The sequence below is a fragment of the Dermacentor albipictus genome, chromosome 1 (assembly GCF_038994185.2).
Source record: "Dermacentor albipictus isolate Rhodes 1998 colony chromosome 1, USDA_Dalb.pri_finalv2, whole genome shotgun sequence".
Taxonomy (NCBI): domain Eukaryota; kingdom Metazoa; phylum Arthropoda; class Arachnida; order Ixodida; family Ixodidae; genus Dermacentor; species Dermacentor albipictus.
This window is the reverse complement of record NC_091821.1, coordinates 354613536-354639317: the sequence shown is the minus strand read 5'-3', so window position 1 is coordinate 354639317 and position 25782 is coordinate 354613536. Positions and strand designations below refer to the sequence as shown.

The window sequence follows — 25782 nt, the reverse complement described above, 5'->3', positions numbered from 1 at the left end:
CATGATCTTTACAATGCAGTGACCTTATAACAAAGAATTTTGAGGTGCCAAGTGCTTCATTATTATAAAGATGTTTGTCTATCTATTGTTCTGAATGATGGTCCAATGCAAAAATTCCAGCTGAAATTGTGCATTTTCAACCTGTGGCTGCAGAAATAGTGCTACTATCCAGTTCATCACCTCTACCGGCATTCCCAATGCTTTAATGGGGCGTAAAGGTTAAAATAAGTTGAGCTTTACTAATAAAATATTTTATACTACCACAATACTAAATAAACCTTCCATACCATGGAAGATGCTTGGTAAGCCATAAAAGGATGCAAAAATGAAAGGTGGATAGCAGTACCACATTGAAGTTCCTGCAACAGCTCACCATGACATGCCTTGTATTCTAAAGAAGCCAGAGAATGAACTTCACAAATTTTTAGAACCTTTACTGCAGCTGAACCACTCCAATACGAGAAAATCCATATAAGTCCATAACATCACATAGGCATATGGGGGCTGGGGTTTCAGCGCAAAATTCTTTATAAATTTGAGTGTGGCCTGTATTTTTTTTTTCAAATGATTAAACCCTTACCAGAAAGTAACAAAAATGGAGTTTTGAACGAATACTTTATTGTCCTTGGGCTTAAAATACAGCTCTTCTTTTCTGCTTTCCAGCCCATAAGGCACTGCTCATTTTCATTGTTTTGTTCACGCTCAGGTGTGGCTCACAAGGCATTTGAAAATGATGTGGAAGCCATGATGGAGATGCGTCGTTTCTATGACTTCATCCCGATGAACAACAAGTCTGGGCCCCCTGTGCGGAAGTGTTTTGACCCCTGGTGAGTGCGGTTTGTCAAGGAACGCACTCGTAATTCATCCTAGAAACACTCAAAGCTGTAGACAAAGATAATCATGAATAGCCAGGAAAGGGAACAAGAGTTCAGTATCGCCAATCAGTCTCTAGAGCCTGTGAAACTCGCAGCCTAGGTCAATTAATCACAGGGAACCCTGACCTTAAAAAGGAAATTCACAGAAGAATAAAAATGGGTTTGAGCACATACGACAGACATTGTCAGCTCCTGACTGGAAGCTTACCATTATCAATAAAAAGGACAGTGTACAATCAGTGCATTTTACCGGTGCCGACATATGGCGCAGAAACTTGGACACTGACAAAGAAGCTTGAGAACAAGTTAAGGACCGCGCAAAGAGCGATGGAATGAACAATGCTAGGCGTAACGTTAACAGACAGAAAGAGATCGGTTTGGATCAGCGAGCAAATGGGTATAGCCGATATTCTAATTGACATTGAGAGAAAAAAATAGAGCTGGGCAGGTCATGTAAGGCGTAGGTTAGATAACCGGTGAAGGGAGGAGAGGAGGAAAGAGAAAAGAAGAAGGCAGGGAGGTTAACCAGAATAACGTCCGGTTGGCTACCCTACACCGGGGGAATGGGAAAGGGGAAAGCAAAGATCACAGGGAGAGAGAGGAGGGAAGGAAAGAAGGAAATTGCGGCAAGTTCGCTGACGCGTGTGGTTTTACAGAAATTGCCTTAATAGTCACAGGTGGTCGCACAAACCCGTCGTCCTTAAGAAACACAAAAGTGCCTTCACCGCTTTATGGGCCGACGGGCGATGTGGGCGGTGTTCCAGCAGCACCTCCACAGAAAGCGGCCGATTGTCCAGTTTTTGGAAAGCTTTGGCAAGTTCTTGTCTCTCTAGGGCATATCTTGGACAGTGGCACAGCAGGTGGTTGATGTTTTCTTCGGTGCCACAGACCTCACATGCTGCACTGTCAGTCACTCCAATTAATGTAGATTATGCCTTTGTGAAGGCCACTCCTAACCAAAGGCGACAGAGAAGTGTAGCTTCACGTCGAGGAAGTCCGGGTGGAGGTCGGAGCTGCAGGGAGGGGTTTAGTCGATGTAGTCGTGTCAGTCGTAAGTTTTGCGAGTTCCACTCGGTCACTGTGAGGCTATGTGCCAGGTGTCGAAGCTGCCTTGCAGTGTCAGTCCTCGAAAGCGGAATCGGAACGCTGTGCTCTACTTGATGAGCTGTGCGAGCAGCGTTATTGGCGGAATCATTGCCACTGATTCCACAGTGGCCAGGTACCCACTGAAAAACGACTTCGTGGCCTTTTTGTTGGACGTCATGGTGAAGTTTCATGACTTCGTATGTCAATTGGTCATGACATCCGTGTCGGAGAGAAGGGAAGTGTAGTCAAAGATGGCAGAAGACCAGGTGGCGTGATGAAATTAGGAAGTTCGCAGGTGCTAGTTGGAATCAGTTGGCACAGGACATGGGGTTATTGAAGATCGCAGGGAGAGACCTTCATCCTGTAGTGGACATAAAATAGGCTGCTGCTGCTGATGATGATACACAGCAGAACCCTGTTCATGCATTTTAGGAAAAAGAAACTACAGAAGGCCGTAATAACTGGGTAAACATACAATTTGAAGCTGCACAATTGCAGTCGAGGGGTTTTCTGAAATGAAATATACCCTTAAAAAACATAGTCCCCGTGAACCATGTTTTATTTTCCCTGTTTCATTTTCCCTTCACTCTCTCCCCTCCTCAAGGGCTCAGATGTGCTTTACAACAGATTTTGTCTCTTATCTCGGTCAACGGCTGAATTTAACAGAGCCAGTTTACAAACTTGTAGTGTTGTCTCTCGTGAATGTGTAAACAGGTGTCAAGCATCATTTAGTGGCTGGGACTTGCCTGTCTTTCCTTAAGTTTGTAAATTAACTCAAGCATGCCTCATCACAACAAAACACTTACTCTGTTTTTCCGATGAAGTCTTCAATAAGTTTTTATGCCTGATGTACCATCATACCAGAAAAGTGCTGCTTGTGAGGAAGGCTGTTTATTTATTTGCTGCTTCTGCAAGTAAACGGTGCAGCATGTTGAAACCTATACAGCTTATACTGGGAGGACAATGGCCTTGCAAGAAGAATAACCCAGTGAGGCCAACAGAAGTTTTAAAGGGGCCCTGAACCACCCCTTGGGCTTGGTGAAATAACATATCTCGTGCGTAGCATATGCTGCTGTGAACAGCTGAGACAAGTTTTGCTGTCGTACGCAGTGCCTGAAGCTCGCAAACGGATCACGAAGTCACCTTTTTCTCAAATGCTCTCTTTTCAACAGAAGGAACTGTCCTCACTCTCTTCTGAACACTTTATTTCATCATCGAACGCTTTATTTTGTAATTCCCTTAGACGGCTGCTATTGGCCGATAGCTGACATCAAGCTGCAGTCGGCTACATGGTGTAGATGTCGCCGTAGGGTGCTGCCATGAGTCAACTGGCTAAGCGCACCGCGGTTCGCTGAGGACAACTGCATTTGCCATATGTTTAGTGCGTCTTAGCACCAAAGGCCGAAGTCATGGCTTCTACGTTAACATCCAAAATGAAATTTCAATAGCGTGCCACGGTGACATATAGAAGGCGGAGCGTTATGGTCACACCCCACTGCGCCTTCACAGTGCAAGGCATTGAAGAAGGAACGGGAGCACAGTGGAGGCCGTGTTTGATTGCCAATAACTCCGCTTCTGCTGAACGCATTGAAGTACTTTTTGCGGCAAAGTATTTCTGAAATAGCTTATTTTACTTCAAGTTCCTTTCTCCCGTTTGATAAAAGGTGGCTCAGGGCTCCTTTAAGACACCTAAAATATGGATAGCTCAAACTTGCCCTCAGTTTCACAGTGCACATAAACACACTGATGGTGGTGCTCTTGGTGCAGTGTACAGTGTGTAGTAAAAATGTGGCTGTTCTTGCCGAGCCCACTGACAAGACATTTTTATGTGTGCGTGCCCTGAATTCAATGTTTTCATTCTGCAGGGATAGGATTGTTCCAAGCCTGGACAGCGTGGTGCCCGTCGAGACGACAGCTGCTTACAATATGCTTGACGTCATTCTTGATGTGAGTTCATAGTGGTCAGCATTTTTAGCCATATCTACTAAAGAAAATGCCACTAGAACATCTCATATATAGTGGCCAAACGATTTTTTTGGTGCAGCAAAGGCTGCAAAAATGACTGAATGATCTGGTTGTCCAAAAATGCAAATTTTTAGATAAAAGTATATTTTGTTTGTTTTTACATCTGCATCTGTACAGAATATTTGCTTACAGAGTTTTCTTTGGCGCTGTGGATCAGTCAAGTAACATCAACTTGAGATTTCGTGATGGTTGAGGACTCAAAGGCGTGCACAAACGTAAGCTTGCCGAAGCTGCGAAAACAACAATGCATGCTTCAGGCTACCTATGCCCCACCAGCTTAGCGCACATCAGTGTCTTGTACTGCAATATTTTGCGCAACATTTTGCATTCTGTAGATGTCAACTACAGTTTAGGCTGCCAAATTTTTAGTGACTTTAGATCATCGCACCTTTTCCTTGTTGGTGCATATTTCCTTGAGGTGTTCTGCAAAATGTTTGAACCCGGCGGCGTGGGAGGATGTGCCCCACGACGTAGCGGGGATCAATGTCTCGAAACTTTTCTAATAACGCAACCTGCACACAGAAGGCGCGGTTCGCCACCTGATCTACCTTTGCGCGTGCCAGTGCCACGTGCAAAGTATGAGTAGTTGAGGACATCTGAAAAATAAATCAGTGACTATCTTCTGCCTGGTTGTTTTTCTTTGTGAAAGTTGCTCTTGTGTATTCATTTTGCCCTGATATTTTTTACTTAGTCATTTTATATCTTTGAAGTTGGTTTGTGTGAAAGTACTCTTTCTTCTGTGCAGGTAGTAGATGACCGTGACTTCTTTGAAATTATGCCAATGTATGCGAAGAATCTAATTGTCGGATTTGCTCGAATGAACGGCCAGACTGTTGGCATTGTGGGCAACAATCCTAAGTCAGCAGCAGGTGAGTTTAGAAGCACAACCTGTCATTTGTGCTACAAAGCAGCCTGCATTCTTTTAAATAGAAAGAGCGCCCATTCATAAAAAGAAGTTCCCAAATCTCGGAAAGCAAGTAAAAGATGGCTGCCCGCATTGGGCATCCGGGTAGAAATAACTGGTCTGTCTGTCTGTCTGTCTGTCTGTCTGTCTGTCTGTCTGTCTGTCTGTCTGTCTGTCTGTCTGTCTGTCTGTCTGTCTGTCTGTCTGTCTGTCTGTCTGTCTGTCTGTCTGTCTGTCTGTCTGTCTGTCTGTCTGTGTGTGCGTGCGCGCGCGCGCGCTTGGGAAGAGGAATGCTGTTGTCAGGGCACATTTCAGAAATTCATCAGATGTGGACATTGTTGGCACAGGGAGGTGCATTCTTGACAGTGGAATATTACACTGCCGAAGTCATCTCTCTGTGCATTTCTTGCAGTATTGGGCATGTGTCTTGTGGTTAAGCTTGAGTTGAGTATGTTGGTAAGCACCCATAGTACTGAAAGACAGATGTGCAAACTCAGGCACAAATAGAATGAAAAGAATGGCACTTGTGTTTTCATTCTACTTGTGTCTGTGTTGGCATGCCTGCCTTTCAATACAATGGCAGTTAGGCAAGTGACACTAGTTTAGAAAGGTTGCCAAGACATTACTGGATGGACAGTGATTTGCAGATGGTTCACCAGCTTTTGAAATTAATACGGCAAGAAGCACAGCTACTTTGGTGAACCTGTATTGTGCAAGTTATTGTCATCATTGCTTTTGATGTTGACTTCATTGAAAATGCCAGCCAACAGCATGTGACTGTGAAAACGTCTGAAAAATTGGGCAGTACGAAAAAAACGAATGCATGCGTTTTACTACCTTCCAGGTCTCAAATCACAACAGCCCCATCAGAAATAGCTCGGAAGGCCTGCCAGTACGCTTTATTGGGCATCTCGGTACATGTACAGTGAGGGGAGATGGCAGGTTTTCACATTTATGATTAAAAGTGACCTGTGATACTGGCCCCTTTCTACTCTTCGAATGCTTCACCACAAAACTTTGCACATGCTTGTCAAGGAAAATTGTGTCAATTTGTGTGTTAATATTGAGATTTGAGTGTAGGTCATGAAGAAAAATAGCCAATTGTGTTTCGCAAGTTAGTCCCTTGCGGAATTCGTTCTGGGATTGGTTAAAGAACTTCCTATCAAGAAAGTTAATTATATAGGTGTATATGACATGTTCCATGATCTTGCAGGGCATCGACGTGATGGAAATGAGGTGGTAGTTCAAAGGCAAGCCTTTATTGCCCGATTTGTAGACTAGAACGACCTTGCTCACTTTCCGCTCTTTTGGAAGGTTTCTGGAAGACAATGACTGTGAAAACGGCAATGTTAGACATGCCGCAGAGATGAATTTAGTGCGTTTTAAAAACTTCGATGTGTTTTTGTCGAAACCTGCAGAAGTTTAGTATTAGCTATGATATTTGAAATTCCATATACCAAAATAGGGATAGCAGGCATTGTAGGCATAGAAGGGGCAAAAAAGGAAGGTAAACGTGCATCGGATTTTTTAGTAAACACTGAAGAAAAGCAGTATTAAACGTGTTAGCAGTGTCCGTGTCTGATAAGATTTCACCCTGCTCATCGGTAAGGAGATAGTGCAAGATGGCTGTGGGTTAATCATTTGCCAAAATTTCTTTGGATTTTCACTTATCATGTTGGCTTGGTCGAAATGAAAGCAAGTGTACTTGCGTGCGCGGATTGCTGTTAGATATATATGTTCTGCTTTATAGTACTTGTTCCGCGAGTGATTGTAGGTGTAGCACGGTGAGGCATTTTTTGACGGCATGATACAGTAAAACCTCATTAAACCATACCCGCATAAACTGTAGTTTCGTTTTGAAAGTAGCAAAGTCAAATCTCCGACTCTGTGGTCATCGAACGTAATGCATTTTGTACCCACTTGAACCGTAGCAGCTTATTGTGTACGTATCGGTTAACACATAGTGTTTAAACATTTTGTCGCGCAATCACGACGGTGCGTCATCCCCGTTGGGCAGCCTGGCAGAACAACAAGCCTCAGAGATCAGAACACCAGCCTCGAAGCACCCTGTGGGTTTGTGCATGAAGCCACATCATCATCATTTTGGCGCTATCCCAGAGAGCATTGTGGCATCATGCAAGCTAAGACTCACGTCATGCTGAAGCACGGATAAAAAACACCGGGTGCTCAGCATAGATGAAAAATTGGATATTGTTCGTGCTCTCAAACATGGCATGAAGAAGTCGGCGCTGGCACGCGACAGGGATCGACCGTTGACTACGGTGTGTGACATTTGGAATGCGAAGAAGTTGCTCGGCAGCATTGCTGCGACCATGAAGAGATGTCGGCTATGACGTTCGCCTTTTCGCCATAGTTGCCTCTGTTGTTGCTGAAGTGTCGCCTAACGACAGTGATAAGGACAACGAGGAAAGCAACAGCACGGGCAATTCATGCCCGACAGTTGCAGAAGCTGCACATTACATCAGCCTCATAAATGCAATGGTCACGACGAGAACAGCAACCCGCTGTGAAAAAGGCGCCCCACAGCTTTTGCAGCGCTACCACGCCCGTGCACGGGGAATATGCAACACCAACAAGGAATCTGCCATGAGAGTGTTTGCCGAGAAGAGGGGGCTGGCTTAAAAGCTGGTTTGCAGCTTCAGTAAGCTTGAGGCTGCTGTCGTCGCTGCTAGGCCGCCGTGGCATCAAACAAAAATAACACTTATGTCACGCGAAGTGAATAAATACTGCATGTTTTTGCCCTTTCATTGCACTCTCTCTTAGTTTTGTTTTTGACAGGTAAGTGGGCGGTCTCATACTGCTTTGGTTAAGCAGTGTTAGCGTTTAGTGCAGACTTTTTGGAGCTTCGGCAAACTGTGGTTTAACGAGGTTTCACTGTAGCTGTGTTTCTTCTTGGACACTTTGGGATGACTCGTCAAAGACATATAGCTTCAAGTTGATGTGCAGTGTTTTGTAATGATTGAATAAGGCATAGATTTTTTTGTAAAAGCGACAAGATGGTTCCGCAAATTTTGAACCTGGCGGGAGTAGTCTTCACTAATGTCGAAGAGAGTACCCTTTAACTTGTGGCTATTAGATAAAACTGCTTCTCTGGTTTTGAAGGAACTGAATTTAACAATAATTGGACAATTTCAACCTTGGGTGTGTCTGCCTAGTCGATATGCACGTTCAATTAATTGAGGTCCTAATGTGAATTTAAGGTACTCAGAGTAATGGCGAATAACTATTCCTTCAGAACACGCAAAGGATTCTTTTGGGTCAGAACCTCTTGTCGGCGACGCTTTCGGTGCTGAGTCACATGAAATTTTGCCAAAAGTTAAAGTATCTCCCAAAGTTATCGCCTGAAAATACTGCCCAAAGAAAGTTCCATCTCCTCAGACAATGATGATAAGTGAACTTGTTTTTTGAATTGATTCATTGAATAAAGGTACCATTTCTCTTCATCTCGCGTTACATTTGCAGTTTGATTTTATTTTTTATTTCGCAAACTCAAAGCTCGACCCTCGCAGTATAATCGTGGTCACATTAATTCGAGTAAATATGGCATGTCTGAAAATTGGACGTCCTAAAAGTAGGTCATTGACTGTACATGTGTAAGCAAGAGAGAGGGGGCCAAAAGACCAGTTCTGCTTTTTCTTTTCTATCGACTGTGTCGCTAATCATTTAATTCTGTGTGTACATCTTGCAGGTTGCCTTGACATCAACTCATCCATAAAGGGTGCGAGATTTGTCCGCTTTTGTGATGCATTCAACATTCCCATCATCACATTTGTGGATGTTCCTGGATTCCTGCCAGGTAATTTAGTCTATTTTGATATGACAGGTAAATCTCAATATAACAGACTTCAATACAGTAGATTTTCACTGTTAGACTCCGGTTAATTCAATATTTAGGTTAATTTGATTTCACCAGCACCCCATGCATTTCTATGAGTCCAATCTTTCATTATTTCTATCCTAAAATTAACATTCACCAGAATTTGAACTTCACCAGTCAGCATGCATGTTCCTGACCTCTACGGTGACCCCGATAGCAACCCCTTTAGTGACTGTGTCTGTCTCAGCACAGTTGAGTGGACAGCGAACGCGTTGAACACGTCATTGTACGTTGAAAACGCCATTTTCGGCCAGCCCTAGGCAGATTTCCAAGCAATTACTGTAGCTCACACTGCCCGATTGCAGTGTTTGCCCGGTTCTATTGTGCCATCCTTTATTTTTTTCTTTTAAGAAAATTGGACCGAAAGTTACCTGCGTAGTGCAATCGGACAAGAAACCAAAACTGCTTTTGCAACGTTTCTGTTCTTTACCGCATAACATGAACGAATTGCGGCAAAGCTAATGTTAAGAAGCTTTGTGGTGGAGATAACTTCAGGAGGCTGGCTGTCATTGTGCAAGAATATTTCTTTCTAAAAAATCAGGTGCACATTAGATTTCTTCTTTCTTTAGGAGCTTTAATGTCATTTCGACGTTAGTGTTCTACTTTGGACCCATCGGAAGTTGGCACGTGTTTGATTTGGGGGCATGTTAGACTCGGCCAACTAATGCCAATGGATCAGTGGTGTGTTGTGGCATTTTTTCTGTGTCTTTATTATTTCGACCTGCCGGTTGGCGTCCGTCTCCTTTGCTAGCATGGCTGTGGCTTCACGCAGCTATCAGTGTGGCCTGTTTTAGATGTAATATTCCGCATGTGCAAAGACAGAGTGAGCTGAGATGGTGTGGCATCTGCACTCTTCCCACACGTTTAGTGCTAGAGGTTGCGTTATCTCGAGTTTGGAAGACGCATTAAAGCTAGAGGCAGATAAGGCATTTTGCGCCTCGCTGCCGGCTCTTTTCATGATAGTGTCCCACTGCCACCAGGGCGGAATGAGCGCGAGAGCGTGGCTGGCTTCGCTTCATTCCACCGACATGAAGATGGGGCATGAAACCACATCTTTTGTCGCCGACTCTCAAGTACTACAATTTTTTTTTATTCAAATTTGCTTTTTCCAATTATCTGATAATTCAGAAAATTTCGCAGCTGCTACCATGTAACAAAATCTGTCAGGTGCTGTACTTATTTGCATAAAAAATAGAATTTCAATATAACAGAATATCGATATACTGTAGCAAATTGCCGACTTCACCAATTTCATTATATATTGGTGTTTAACTGTATATTCTTCTCCTTCTTTCTTGGGCTTATACTTGCGGACAACTTTCTGTGGCTATGAAGGGAACGCTATGGGCACGTGGCTGCTGCACATGTGTTACCACACCAAGTGGTCCGGTAGTATTAGTGTTAGACAGTGCTTTTGGTTGCTTGGAACAGACACTGAATCGGTGCAGCTTCCACATGCAACAGTTTTGCGTTTCCCAAGATGCGGAAGGGAAAAGCCGCAACATAAGTAAACCTTTACACTCAGTGGTGTGTTCCATCTTATTTAACTGTTGCTAATAAGGCGTTTGTTTTCTCTTTCCCAGCCTAAACTAACGTGGATTAAAATGCAGCACTTTTTTCAGAAGCGCTCTCACTCGTGCACGCTTTGCCTCCGTAGCTTTCCCTTCATAGCCAGAGAAAGTTGTCCTCAAGTATAGTCATGTACAGTGCTCACGGAATGAAATAGGACAAGGAGCATTTAGTAGAACCCTACATATGTGCAAAGTATGCGAGAGCACCATGTCATGTCGCTAGGAATTTGGTCACCACACGTGACGAGGACTCCGATGTAAGCATACGCGCCAAAATTACGTCGATGTGACACGAACTGCAGCCGGTTGAAACGAAAGTATGCGCATTACTTAGCCCTAAATTGACGCGTTTCATTCCGTGAGCACTGTACATTTGTGGGGCCAGCTCTTCTGCATCTCTGTCTCCATTTCTCTTGATTATGGGCTTTGTGTTGAGTATTGCAGCAACTAGATAAGTGTGTAGTGTGTTTGCCCAGCATTATTTCACCCAGCCCCTTGGATGCTTTTGAGGCACTTCGAAACTGCAGCTGATGTGTGCAAGCCAGTCAGCATCTAATCCGAGTATGTGGCCATATCGTCTAAAGCTGGCTTTGCACCGGCCCGCTTGTATTTTGTTGCTTATTTCTGTTCCCCATCTCCAAAAAATCCTTGGAAAAATGCTGCTTAGTCAACTCTTTTCAAACATCTATGAAATCTTCTGCCAGAGAGTCAATTTGGATCTCTTATGGGGGATAGTGTAAACTTGAGCGTAAAACATGCCCTTTCTGTTTCTACGATGTGTACCGTATTAGGCATGAGTGCACTCAAGTTAAGCTCAGCTGTAACTGCAGGTATTTAGTGGGAAAAATCAGATCTCCATTGTGCATAGTTCAACCAGTTTCATTTTCTTTTCTGACACTTAATAGAATTAAGAGTTGCTCTTAGTGGCAGTCATGACACGAGGGCCTGCGAACAATGGATCTTCTTTTCTTGAACTATACTATAGTCACTTTTTATGATGTCCGGGGCAGCTCCTCGAGTGAAAACATGTTTTGGCGGCTCTCCGTCTCTGAACATTTCCAAAAATATACTTTACAACTTGCACAGGTGCATCCAAAAGGTACCCTTGTGACTCTGCTAGCAGGAAGCAAAACATGTCACAGTCACAAATATGCAGATAACTAGGAAGGGCTGCACTGAAAAAGCAGTGTAGGGGGAAAAAAGGGCCACTGCGCAAATGTACACGCAGAGAACGTGGCACCATAGTATGTGACAAGGCAGCAAACATTCACATACGCAGCCGTGCGTCATGACAATAGGGGTCAGAAGGGAGAAACCAACGTTACTAGATTACTTCATCAGCTTGCAAACTCCGCCGGGGTGCGACGGCAAATGTGGCCCCCTTTGGTTCCTGCTCGCGAGATGGCGCTTCTGACACCATTGGCCCGGTCGCATCATCGTTACAGAGCTTGCGCGAGCGTTAAACGCAATTTACGCAGTTAATTATGTGTAAGGGGAGTTATTTTCGAGATAGTGAGCAAACGTCATTTCCAGTTCGCTACTAGAGTATCGTTTGAGCCACTAGAGCAATGCCACTCGCCAGAGGCGAGACTGAAATGCCTGAATCTAGCTCCTCGTATGCGGGACTCCTATCTATTCAGCTGTGAGGATTCATTGGTTTCCTGTTCTTTTTAATTCAGTTTTGTATAAAATTACATGTTAGCGGTGAGCCAAGTAATATAGGTATCTGATGCCGCTGAAAATACTGAATGCTAAAGCTTTGAACCACCCTTTTGTTCCAGAACACTCAATGCTAGGATACGCGTTTATTAAACACAATATACTGAACTACTTCAGTGAACGCTCACCGTTTTTAAGGCTATAAATCGCGAAATATGACTAGAACAAAAGCCAAATCCAAAACAATTTATTGAATCAATGCAATAAACATCTATTGGGAACCACTTTTCAAGAGCCAGAGTTACAAGAGATGCACTTTTTGTTTGGTATAGCCACCTTTTCCTTGCTTTGTAACCGATGGCTAAAATCGCAGGAGAAAATGTGCATTCTTGTCACACTGACAAAGTTCAATATCTGGCATGGGAATATCTGGCATTTCCAGCTTGTGCACCACACCACACTAACAACCTCAAATGACCAACCCTGCAACTGTTGGCCTGCTGCTGCCATGCCACACAACTCACTGAAAAGCTGTATGTTGTTCCCCAGCACAACAGTGCAGTCAATATCACCACTGCTTTCCCTGGAAATGCAGAAGTTCGACGTCACCGCTTCTTGGTTGTTCTCTTTTTGCTCTTTCTGACGCTTAGGCCCAGGTGGTGCACGCACTGTTGGAGCCTTGAGTTTTCACACTGGCTTCGACGAGTATTTAGGGCAATCGGGAAAAATGCGCGGCACAGCATCTTCCTTGAGAGCCCACTTGTCACGCGATATGACAACTACGTCACCATGAACTTTGTGAACGAAGTCTTTCACAATATCTTCCTCGTGAAAGCGGAGGTCACAAACAGCGCATGAGCTGGACAGCTCCTTATCCAATCTGCGTATAGCCCGTGGCCACTGTTGAAGGCGGAACTCATCAGCGGGTGGCTTAAAAAAATGTCTTTTTTAAGCTTTGGATTTCGTCAAATTGTAGCCACTTCAGCAACTAGTCGCAAAGCAATGAGCCATGTTTTCTCATGTTCAGGACACGTCACAACCAGGCACTACAGCCAACGACCGATTTTTCGGACCCTCTAGGGAACCTAAAAACATCCGAAAATTCAGGCTGGCCGAAAAAATGAATGCATGCAAAAAAACGCACCTTTTTTCTTTTTTTCTCGGATCTAGAGGTAAAGGGCGAAGTACCACGCTTCCGAAACCCTGCCAAAGCATCAATGAACGTGCTATAAAAAGAGGCGTTCAAAAACTCTGTATGCAGCCGACTGCCGGTTTATTATGTACATGTGCATCGTCGGGCAGCCGGTGTTATTGCTGCAGTGGCTTGAAGAACTTGATTGTTGTTTGGACGGCGTTCCGGTTGCATGCGATCATATTCGCCTTGATCTGAGCAAGGGTCATATCAGCACTGTACACCGATGAAAGAGTCAACAGTGCTCGCGCAAACTCGGCGCTTGTAGGCGGCACAGGCATTGGCTCCTCATTTTCAACATCAGAGTTTCTGAATCCCCCACAACCTGACGGACTATTCCCTCGTCAGTCAGTTCTGCGCAGAAGTTGAGCTCGTTGTCAGTGTCAACAAACTGTTCAAAAGTTATTTCTGTGGGTACGGTACTGCTTTCTGCGTTTCGATGCTATCGGCAAGGACGACGAAGACGAAGTGGGGGCCGTCGAAGGGAAGCGATATCCTCAAGTTGCAAACAGTGGAGTTCGCTGACGAGCGTCGAAGCACCTAGGCCTAGCGTCGTAGAGCACACTTGACACAACGGCACAACCACACACCACGCTAGCCAAAATGTGGCCTGCGCAAACAAATGAAATAGCGCCGCTCCGGAAACTCCGCCGGAGGCGGAAGTGCGGCCATTTGCGGCAATGAACATAGCCAGCGTGGCCAGACCAAATCGGTGTGTGACGGCTATATTCGGCTAGTTGTGGTTCAAAGCGGTGATATGCTTCGGCTGCAAGTCGATTTCCTTCGCAAGGGCGCTGTGCGAGGAGCCAAAGGACCTTCCGTCGCGTCAAAAACTCCGGAGAATTGGACGGCAGGGGGTTCGAGCGTCCTAAACTTCAGATGTCCTTATACATTGATTCTATGGGGCTCGTGGCAGTGCCGCGAAGACATCCAAAAATTCAGTCGTTGACTGTATATATATGCACTTGCGATAATCAACGGTGATCAACCGTAGTCTCACATTACGTTGAGAAGCTGTTCTTGCCTTGATATGAAGCGAGCAAGTCAAGCTGCATCACACGATCTGCAAGACGCACAGCTCGGGTGCAAGGATGCCTCACGTGGTCGTAAAAGTGACAAGTTGCAGCGGGAGCACACGCCGCACGAGCTGCGTCGATAGGTCTCGCTGGCACTCACAGGGATAGTGATCACTACACAACACAGTCGAAGGCAACGAAGAAACACTCAGCACGGCACCAAGCCTGCATTGACTTCGCCAGAGCAGTTGCAAAAACGCACCGACAACACCTGCCGAAACCGCCGCCGCCACCGTCAGACCCAACAAGACCGGTCAAATGGCGACGAGCGCGCCCTCGCTCGGAGGAACATGCAAGGGTGACACCCGTGGCATGGGAGTTTGCAAACTGAAAGAGGTAATCAAGTAACGTTGGGAGAAACTGCACAGGCAGTTAGCATCCAAAATGCTGTAGAAGTGCATGCGCATGTGCTCAGTAACATGTGCTAGCAGGCGCTGTGTAAATGAATATTGCAGAGCCAGTGTTATAAGTTTATATGCACCTAAAAACAAACACATGGCAGAATAAAGAAAATGAGCAAGAGTAATTGGCCTGCATGCAGATAAAAATTTTACTTTAAACTACATTTGCTGTATTAGTTCACAAATGGTCAAACTACATATCAATAGCAATGCCCAACTTCTGGTGGTTTTTATGAGTTGCCCTATTACTCACTATGTTTAATATGTGATTCCGTATACTGACGACCTTTAAGTCCATTATTTCAATGGAGAATGTACTTGAGTTGTGTTCATTTTTCATAAAACACAGGAAGCTGCATGCACCACAAGTTCGTTAACAGCTTTCTATTTTATAATACTGTACTCTTTGTTCTAAAGTGCAGTGCTATCAAGGGCCAGAATTTATTATGCAACTTCTTTAGGCTGTGCTCTCATCCGAACCTGCCATGCAAACAGCTTTGCTCTTGTCTTTCTTGTCTGTAAAGGTACTGCTCAGGAATATGGAGGCATCATCAGGCATGGGGCCAAACTTCTGTACGCCTATGCTGAAGCGACTGTACCGAAAATAACCATAATCACCAGGAAGGTGAGTATACCCCTTCACACAACTTCTAAATATTATAAGGGGCCTTAACATTTTCCTGCCCATGGGGAAAGCAGTACACTTGAACCTCGTTATAATGAAGCGAGATATCACGAAATAATGAATATAACAAAGTACATGGATCCCCATAGAGACCCATGTATTTAAAACCTCATTTTAACGAAGTGAAGTTGTCCTGCCAATGGATATAATGAACTAGATTCGTTTCCGTAACCAAAAGATATCCGACCATTGCACGCCCAGTACATAGCTTTCCATGGGGTTCGTCATTCATTTGCCACAGCAGTTCAAAACTCCCACGTCCCCGCATCGAATATGTCGTCAAGCAACACAACTTTCACACCGCGATGCGTAGTTGTGCACCTGCGCACAATGAGCAGCTCACTGTCGCACATCTCCACTGACCTCTCTCTCTAGTGATTGCCTGGCTGCGCAAGTCGTGTCGGGCTGTCCATGTGCAGATGTGCAAAAGATTAGTGCATTCACTTCTATTGGGCAAACGTGCCACGCAGGCAGGCGTAGTTGGCCGTGGCCTTCGAGATCTCTCTAGCTCAATCTCGGTGGTCACATACAAGGCTGCTCGATTAGGCCATGCTGCGCCACTACGCAGAGCAGTGTGAAAGATTAGTGCATTCTTTTCTCTATGGCGCACCACACCGGAAGCCACAGCTGGGCCTGGCCTCGGAAATCTCCCCAGCATAATCTCAATGGTCACACCCAGGCCATGCATTCATTTCTCCCACTTCCTGCGGCGTGCCCTGCGGGCTTGCAGGTGGGCGTGGCGTCTGAGATCGCATTAGCAATGGTGCAATTTCAGAGCCCACGATCCGGCCAACCCAAGCCGGCACGGCGAAGTTCACTTGCCTCCTCGGTCACTCAGCGGAACGCTGATGAGACGGTCATTTCAGGAATCGCCCGACATTTGTGTGCAGGCACAAGTAAAAGCATGTGCAAGAGATAAAATTTGGGGGTTTTTGCTCCTTGAATATCTGACTTTGCCTAGATACTACAGAGGAGAAGTTTTGTATGCGTTTGTCCCCAGGCTTGCTGGCATTCAATACAAAGTATCTGTGCAATATTCCAGCACATCATGACTTTCTATGGAGAGAATTTCTTGAGATATACAAGAGAATGTTAACAAGGTGTTGCACCAACCGGGAAAACCAGGAAAACTGGGAATTCTCAGGGATATTGAGTAGTGTGGAAAAACTTGGAGAAAACTTAAAGAAATTGTGGCTCTATCAGGGAAAGTTCGCTGTAATTTCATTGAAAGGGTCGAATGTCGCGGTAATGCTGGCTCGAGTAACTAACAGGAATTGTAATCAATCGTCTTCGACGCCCTGTCGTCGGCTGGAGGAATTGCCAGTGTACAGTCAACGACTGACTTTCCGGATTCCCGATAATTTGGACGATTTCGCAGCACCACCGCATACCCCAGAGTCAATGTATCAGAACGTCTGAAATTTCAGACGCAAGAACGCTTCAAACAACGATCCCTGATCGCGCCCCAATCGTGGTGCAGTAAGTACTCACTTGAAGCTTCACACAAAGTATTTATTTATTTGGCTGAAAGTACTGCAGCAGTGTAAGTTGCTTCTTATTGGCAGCCGCGTGCTTAAACACAGAGTCCTCAACATAGTCTACGCAATCCACAAGCAATAGGCCGGTGCCCTCTAATGCACTGCAGTAGTGGCGTAAAAGGGCCGAAGCCAGGCCAAAGCCAGGCTAAAGCAGCTACAGCCCCAATTGAAGTCGGGAGCAGGGCAACATAAGCACTTGCGGGCTCAACCTTGGCAGCATCTTAGTTTGGCCACTACTTCTGCTGCAATATCCACGTCTGTCAAAGTATTAGGTGGCTTCTGCCAAGGAGTCTATGAGTGAGCCCAGGAAGTGCGCGCTCTTGCACGTCTTAGTGGATGCAAACCACCAGACCTCGTGAGGCGGCGGCAGGTGCAGAGCGCGGCATCGAGGAGGAGTCCGTGCAGTAAATGAAATGCATCATTGAAATTGTCAAACCAGCCAAGCCGCCGCGTGCGTTCGCCACTACCTTCAAATGGCGTCCTCGACGCAGCAGTCGGGAACACAAATCGGGCCACTGCTGTTGCAAGAAAGCTCACCGACTGTCACCAACTGCGACATGTAATCTGGGGTGGTGGTGGATATATGCAGTAATTTGCTATATCCATGTTGGATATATCGAGGTTCGAATGTAGCATGATGTGTAAGCATGTATTTTAGCATGTAGCATTGCATATACATGGTTTGTTGAGTCTTCTGTAAGCCTTCCAGGGTGTCTACCAACCAGGAATTCTCAGGGATTTCGAATAGTATGGAAATACTCGGGGAAAACTCAGGGAAGACTGAGAGAATTTGTGCTTCTATCAGGGAAAATGATAAAATTTTATTGAAAGGGAATGAAAGTTGCGGTAATAGTGGCTCTAGTAACGGAGAGGAATCGTAACTAATCGTTTTTTGACGCTGTGTCGTAGGCTGGAGTTGCGAGTGCGCAGTCAACGAACAATTTTCCGAACGCCCGATAATTCGGACTGCTTCGCGGCACCACCACGTACCCCATAGAGCCAGTGTTTAAGAACGTCTGAAATTTCGGCCACAAGAACCCTTCGCAGACCAATTTTCCTGACTTCTTGCCGTGACCGCAGGTCCGAAACAGCAATCAAAGCCACCACCGCCGCTGTTTTGATTACCTTGCCGCCTCGAACCAGTGCTCTCGCAGGTAGTCCTTCTGGCAGTCGCAGCCAACTCGGTGGCAACACTAGGTATAGCAATGGCACTGACTCCAGCTTTCTGGTCCTCGCGATTGGCCTTTCTGGTCCTCGCAAAACGTAAACGCGCGGCCAGAAACGGAGCCATGACAGCCGACAGCAGCGCCAAAGCGGAACTATGGTGGCTAGCGGAAGGGAAAGCGCGCGACGATAAGCTGGTTCTTTATTCTATGACGCCAACTTTGACGCTCGTTGCAATGGATGACCCTGACAACGACACATTGGCTCACGATGCTGGGCTCGACTTCAGCGATTGAAGCACTGATGAACGTGACCTGCTGGTGAGGGCTCTTGTTGCTGGCATCGTTGCGTACTACTACGACGGCAACTTTATGTCATGGCTGTGGATATTCGCTCATTTGTAGCTTTTCCTTCGTGAAAACCAAATGCCGCACTCCCCACCCCGTCTTCAACCTGCAGTTGTTCTTGCGCTTTGGAGAATGCAGGCACGACTGATGGAGCAGCGCTACGGGAAAGCATTGCTTTGAAAGGCACACCACACGACTTCAGTAAGTCGGCGTTGAACTCGTAATCCTCTGGACGAAAGTGTAGCGAGCACACTATGCAATTTTTCGGCTCTTTGCCAACGCGCTGTGGCACAGGCACTTAACCACTTCGAACGGAGAGGTTCACTCGTTGGCACACAGTGATAAGTAATGTGGATTCTCCGCTGCAACTGCCCTTGGCCAAGTTCCGCGGACCGTTCGTGCATCCCACGACATCAAATGGACGTGGCACTCTCCCTGCTTGTTCCAAATGCAAGTTTTGCGAGCCAGCAGAACTAGCGCAGCACGACGCCATAACGAAACAACTGAAACTCCAAAGCGCGCGTGGCGCAGAGTCGAGCGAAAACAAAACCTTTCGACCACCCGTACTATACTAAAGGGTAACGTCAAAATGTTATTTTTTCTTAGAATCGAACAGAAGTAGACAAGTAGCATTTTCTTCCGTCTTATAACCTAATGAAATGATCTTTTTAATATGAGTAGTTGAGTATTAGTGACATAAATTATGATGAGGAGTGCCTTCTTCATCGAGCTAGTACCGGAATGTCGCTGGGGGGTCTCAAATCATGTCATGCATTTACTCAATTTCTCGGTTACTAAGGCTCTTTTCACGATTATGTTGACGCCTTAGACGTTCTACAGCATTGCTTTATAACTTTAACTTGACTCCATAGTAACCTTTAGGGTCCCTTTAAGGGCAGTAAAAGACATGCGTACATTTTTTTCGAACTGACTGATTTTTCGGTCGTTTTCGCGGCCCCTAGGGAGTCCGAAAAATCGGACGTTGACTGTACAATTACGAGGACGCTTCAAATGGTATGTGGGGTGAACGTTCGTGGAAGGTCGATGACAACAGAAATGACCTATGCATTGAGAAATAAAGAAAAAAGGAAGCGTGCCAGCGCTTCTTTGAAGGAGCTTGAGCTCAAAAAACAGTGTTGGCTTACGTTGCGATGCAGTTGTCCCTCATAGAAACTAAAATGAACTCTTCAAAGCAGTGAAATGAAACACTGAGGCATTGTGCGGGGCTGAGAGTATATCAGAACAGTTGAGGTTGGCATTTACCAGCTATTGAGACAGAATCTCACTTGTGACAAAGTTTGGGCCTCATACCTGTGAGCTTGCTATCAGTTGATAGAAATAGCTCATATTCTAAAAGATTTGCTTCTGTACGCATCTCCTTTTTATTCATATTTGAGAATGTTCAACTTGATTTGCTTGATTTTCAACTTGATTTTACAATTTTTTTCGAAGATATTTTTTTCGCTGTGCATTTTACTAACCCCTCGCTTCTTTTTCTTTATGAATAAAACAAACACCACTCCTTCTTTTTCAAACTGGATTAAGTCGCTATTCGAACATGATTAAGTCGTTTTTATTTTTAACGTGGTTACTATGGAGTTACAGCATCGGGCAACATGGTGTCAGCCTGTCTTGACATAATGCAAAGTTCTGTCACTCAGGAAATTTTGCAAAGGTACTCAATGAAAACCTGGAAAACTCGGGGAATTTGGAAATGTCATTGGTAGACACCCTGGCCTTCGAATGTGCTGCGCTAGGTTCCTCCTGACACAATTTAAGTGCAGAGGAATGTGCGCCTGTCTCGTATCTTTGTCTTTACATGCTGTTATGTTCATTGGAACACTTTTCTATTAGGAGCAAGTTTACTAATTTTTATTTAAAACATTTTGCACGACATGAAAAAAGCAAACTGCCATAAAGACTATTTTCACATTAAACGCATGTTTTCACTGATTCTTCAGGCTACAGACCCATGTCATTTTGTTTAATACTGCTAGAGCCACACTACACTCATGGACAGGTCATCATTTTGACTGCACCACAAGCTGAAATTCATGGACATTTTCCATATTTTAGCGTTGCTGAAGAGGCACACTTGTCATTGGTACTTATTTACCATTGTAAAGTAGGGGTACCAAAACATAACAGATCTTTAAAAATTTTTCTTAGTTTTATCATTGTAGCATTTCATTTCCATTATAAAAATCAAAGTCCCAGTCAACCTAAAACAGCCCTTTCCTCACTTATCACAATACATGTGCAGGCATATGGAGGTGCCTATGATGTGATGAGCTCCAAGCATCTCAGGGGAGACACCAATTATGCCTGGCCCACGGCTGAAGTTGCTGTCATGGGAGCCAAAGGTGCCGTTGCAATCCTGTATCGGGGCAAAAAGGATGTGGCGCAGTACGAAGAAGAGTACATCCGCAAGTTTGGCAACCCTTTCCCGGCTGCCATCCGAGGTGGGTAATGAGTTGGTAACCATCGATTGGACCTACCGATTCCTGTAGTTACTTTGTAAGGTACTGCAATTGAAAACCTTACACAGTTAGAATGAATATGCATTCAAATTGGCCTCCTTCAGTCAACTGCTAGTGCACTCTAAACAGTGTTTGATTCCATTGCATCTACTTTGAGCAGCATGTCAAGCTCTCCCATAGAAGTTTTGTAATCACAAAATAAGTTTTCAAAACACCCTGACACTGTCCTTAGAATTGTGGCTTCCTGTTGACTATAAATAATGAACAGTGAAAGAAAATTCTGGGGTAGTTAAAGGCAGACTAAGAAAAAAAGAACTTTGAGACTTATTTACAAACTGTTTATGCTCAGTAAAAAAAAAACTTTTTGCAGGCTTTGTTGATGACATCATTGAGCCACACATGACTCGCAAGAAGATTTGCAAAGACCTAGACCTGTTGCAGACCAAGAAACTGAAGAACCCCAAGAAAAAGCATGGAAACATTCCTCTATGATTCCATTTGCAACATTCTTTGTTGCTAGCCACCAGACATTTTATAAGCATATTCTATTGTGTCCATAGTGTGAGGAGTGTATCTGGGGCTTTCCAGTGTGTGTGCATTTCAGGTTGTACAGTGTTGATATCGTGGGTTGTCTTTCTGCTGAGATATTGTGGAAAGCATGGAAAAGAAGTACAATGTGCAACAATAACAGAAGTCATGAAAAGCTGCTGTGATTAAATCTATTTTTGAAATGTCACATGTTGCATATTGCTAATTCTGGGATATGTATATGTGTGGCTCTTACTCTTTTTCTGATGCCACTGAGTTGTTTCTGTGTTAGCTTTACAATTGTGTACTATCTTCCAAGCTTGTTCTGAGTGCAAAAGAGGAAAGCAAGAAGCTTGCTTTTTTTTATTTGTTTTACATCATCTTGAGAACTTCGTGTTGTCTTTCAAGCTTGTCATCTGTAACGGGGGGGGGGGGGGGGGAAGAAAAGCTTGATTTCACTGTGGGTTGCATTTACTGCAAAGCTGACTGTTTCCTGAGATACATCGGCATATACTTTTGTTGTCTCACTGTAGTCATGTCATCTGTGCATTTTTTTGAGCATTTTATGTGCTGACTGCTGTTCATGACACTATTGTTATGTGGCACTTTGCATTTGCAACATCCAAGCCCAAGGCTTGAAGAGTAACTGAGTGAGATTTACACATGTTAATTTCTTTTTTCTGAGGGAACATTTAAAGGGTTGCGTGTCGTGTTCCATGAAGCATGTCTCGAGAACTGCAGTGTGAAATCTGTATACGAACTGAACATAACACAAATGCTTTACCCAACTCTTTGTTTTATTAATTATGTTTTATTTGTTTGCACCTTTCTTGCACGCTAACTCTGTTTTTTTGTAGCTAGTGAATCTCGCTGGTGCTTTGTGTAACCCAGAGATTGCATTTTGTGCCTCCACTATTCCTGCTACTCATGCATGTTTTAAGAAACGATGGTGCATGCACTGCACTCCTTTTTCGTTATTTCAAAATTTTTCTTTTTTTCAGAACTTTCACAATTTCTTTTCCTTATAATTTGCGCATACATGCTGCTTGCTATGTGAATTTTTACTCTATATGCTCCCACTTTTGCCCAGTGCTGTTTTGACATTTTGCCATACATAACCATAACAGAATTTAGTGAAGGTAAATAAATGCCTTTTGTGCTATCCAGAGTTTCTGTGCAATTAGTTATGGTAAACATAATTACTTGCCATGAATCTTGAGATCACTGGAAGGCCAAGAATTTTTTTTTTCTTGTTGAAATTTTGCTTTTTCAGTGCAGTGAATGGCAGAGTCTTTAAGAAAAGTTTACCTGATATCTGATTTGCTGCTGCTTAGTAGATTTGTGACTCACTGGTGTAGTGAGACTGCATATAAATCAATTCTTTAATTAAATGGAGGCCTTTTTATTGTATTCATGTTGCTTTGCTTTATCTTAGAGTGTCTATGCTCATTCCACACTGGTTTTATATTCTAATGAATGCTCTGAAAATATTCTTTTATTTCCCTGTTCCTAGCAAATACTTTGTCATTTGTTGCAACAGGTGAATGTGTCAAATGAAGTCTTTACAAACCTTCTTGTGCATTTCTTCTATGTTTTGCTTTACATTTGTGTCATCATCCTTTTCTAACTTGAATTTGTCTTTGAGCCTGAATGGTTCGCAACACCACTTTTATGGGGTGTTTTTATTTTTGCTTTTGACAGAGTACCCACAAATGTAGCGGAGAACTTGCACAGTCGCATATCGTAGACACAAGTATGTTTTATTGCAACTGGTTGAAGAGCTCACCAAATTTTGCACCTTCAAGTTATTGACGTAATAGCCATGATTATGGGAATGTGCAACTTGTAGGCAATGTACAGGAACACCTGAATAGGGTGTTCTGACATGCTAACCCTTGCATACTCGTTTTTTATGGGTAAGCAAAGTAAGCCCCTGAAATAAAAAAAATGCTGCCACTAGCAGCCATCGTCATCCTCCTCGGCCGCCTTTTATATATGGCGCTCTCTGGCACATGTCTCGTGTTTCATGCTGTGAGGTCAGAAGAAGCAAAAAAGTTTTATTCAGCTCCTGCTATCGGTCCAAACAGTTCTCAGGCCTTTTGCTCGCTGACTCGCACATTGGTGTAGTGAACCTAACCTTGGTTGCTAAAACGTGGTGACCTGGACGTAATTGTACGGCGAGCACAATGTCATGGAGAGGGCCACGAATTAAAAACTGATGACTGCACTGTGGCGAAGGCCTCGCCACAGTGCAGATTCATCCGCCGCCCTTTTGGCCTCAAAATCCTGCAGGCTGGTTTACTCGGGTGGAGGCCATCTTTGACCTTTGGCGTATTACCTCGCAGCATGCGAGGTTCCTCCATGCGACCTCAGCACTGCCTACAGAGGTGGTTGAGGAATTCTAAGACGTGGATGCACAATATGACACCACCCCCTATGACCATTTCGAAACGACAGTGCTGCAATGAAAGTCGGTGTCTGTGCACAGGCACCTCCAGCAGCTTCTCAGCGAAAAGGATCTCGGCGACCGTCAACCATCAGAACTTCTATGTTGTATGTGGCGGCACTTCAATGACTGTAGGCTGTATGCAAATAACCCACTGCTGCCTGAACTGTTCCTTCAGCACCTGCCTCAGAATCTGGTAGTCACCTGGCAATCTCACAGGCTAGCCTGTCTCGGCGCCAAAAGATGACAATGAAGCGTATGGTGCCCTGTATCTGCCTTTTGAACATAGCTATTATAAATGACAAACCTTCAGCGTACTAGAAATTACAGCTTGAGTGATACTGTGTAAAATAGGAAGAACTCGGAAGCAATATTTTTTGTAACTTGTTTAGCCAGCAACTAGCCTATGCAATGCGGTCCTGTACAAAGGGTGCGGGGCCAGAGACCGCATTTTCTTATGTTTTGACTGGTTGCCTGAATGATCTCATTCTGTTCGTGCAACTTGGCGAGATAACGGCTCTGGCTTTTCACTCAAGATCACTTGAAGGCCGCCGACAACAGGAGCTAAAAGCATTTCATGCTTAAAAGCGTTTCTGCATTTTACATGTATTTTAATAAGCAGCATCGAAGTTGGGCCCAAGCTAAAGCTTCCTCTTAACAGGAAGCTTTAGCTCGGGCCGAAATCCGATGCAGCCTATTCAAATACATGTAAAATGCAGAAACACTTTGCTGAGATAAACCCTAGACCGATTTTGATGAAGTTTGGTGCATTTGAGAGAGAAAGGTAAATGCTAGTGACTGCTGGAAGCGGAATTTCTATTTAGGGCCTGAATTTTCTTGAAAAATTTTCAAAAATTCGAAATTTTGAAAGAAATAGAAGCATGGAGTTTACAAGTTAATAGCTCTGCATCAAGAACAGATATCGCGGTTCTGTAAAGGGCTTCCGTTAGATGATCATAAGCGGACAAATTCAATATGTCAATTTGTTCTTACATGAATTTGTACGTTGTGTACAAGGGTTCTGCAAAAGCTGTATTTCCATATTACATTTTTTGAGATTCATGTGTAACTTGTCAATTTTGTCTACTTTAGATGTACCATTAGATGCAATTCAAATAGTTGTGATATAATTTTTCATTGCTTAGTTACAGAGTTCTAAACTTGACAGTTTCGTTTTTGAACATTTTCGATTTTTGCCAAATTTTTGATAAAATGTTGACGGCCTAAATCAAATTCGAAACCAGCAATCGCTAGATTTTCTTTTTCTTTTAAATGCAACAAACCTCGTCAAATTTTGTGCAGTAGTTGCTGAGAAAAACTATTTCTCCTTTTACATGTATTGAGATAGGAGCACCCGAGCTAAAGCTTCTTAACCTGTTTCGCTTAATGAGGTCAAGGGAAGAATACTTACTGGTCTGTGTAATACACGATAGAACACTTTCTTAATTCATAAGGGCACATTTTTTCCAACTGATGGTGGCACGAGTCATTCAAGTTAAAACGGAGTGCTATACTCGCCAACAACGTTTTGTGTGGCGAAAGGGAAAGTACGGAGGCAAAGCGCGCACTAGGAAGGGCGCTTCTGAAAGATGTCCCGCATTCTCGTTAGTTCATACTAGGGAAGAAAAAACTTAAACATCATATTTACAACAACAGCGATATCTGAGGGTTAAATATGACCACTAAGGATTAAATATACTTACTTTTCTGCAGTTTTCTTCCACGTCTGGAAAAATGTGAAACCATTGCACGTGGACGCTACGCTGATACCAGCATCTGCAGGGCGTCTACCACCCGGGAAAATCTGGAATTCTCTGAGATTCTGAATAGTCTGGAAGTACTCGGGGAATTTCTGCTTGTATCAGGGAAAATTGGGTGTAATCTTTTTTTAAAGCACGAAAGTCGCG

General features: G+C 44.2%; 1 protein-coding gene across 1 annotated transcript in view; it reads left to right on the top strand.

The window, feature by feature from the left end:
- Nucleotides 1–23017, top strand: part of LOC135918578 (propionyl-CoA carboxylase beta chain, mitochondrial-like) — a 42441-nt gene extending 19424 nt beyond the window's left edge. The window contains exons 8-14 of the mRNA XM_065452205.2: nucleotides 707–827; nucleotides 3827–3908; nucleotides 4732–4855; nucleotides 8600–8707; nucleotides 15212–15312; nucleotides 20685–20883; nucleotides 21272–23017. Coding sequence (XP_065308277.2) covers nucleotides 707–827; nucleotides 3827–3908; nucleotides 4732–4855; nucleotides 8600–8707; nucleotides 15212–15312; nucleotides 20685–20883; nucleotides 21272–21393 — 857 coding nt within the window. The 3' untranslated portion in view covers nucleotides 21394–23017. The remainder of the gene's footprint in view (nucleotides 1–706; nucleotides 828–3826; nucleotides 3909–4731; nucleotides 4856–8599; nucleotides 8708–15211; nucleotides 15313–20684; nucleotides 20884–21271) is intronic.
- Nucleotides 23018–25782: the final 2765 nt, after the last annotated feature.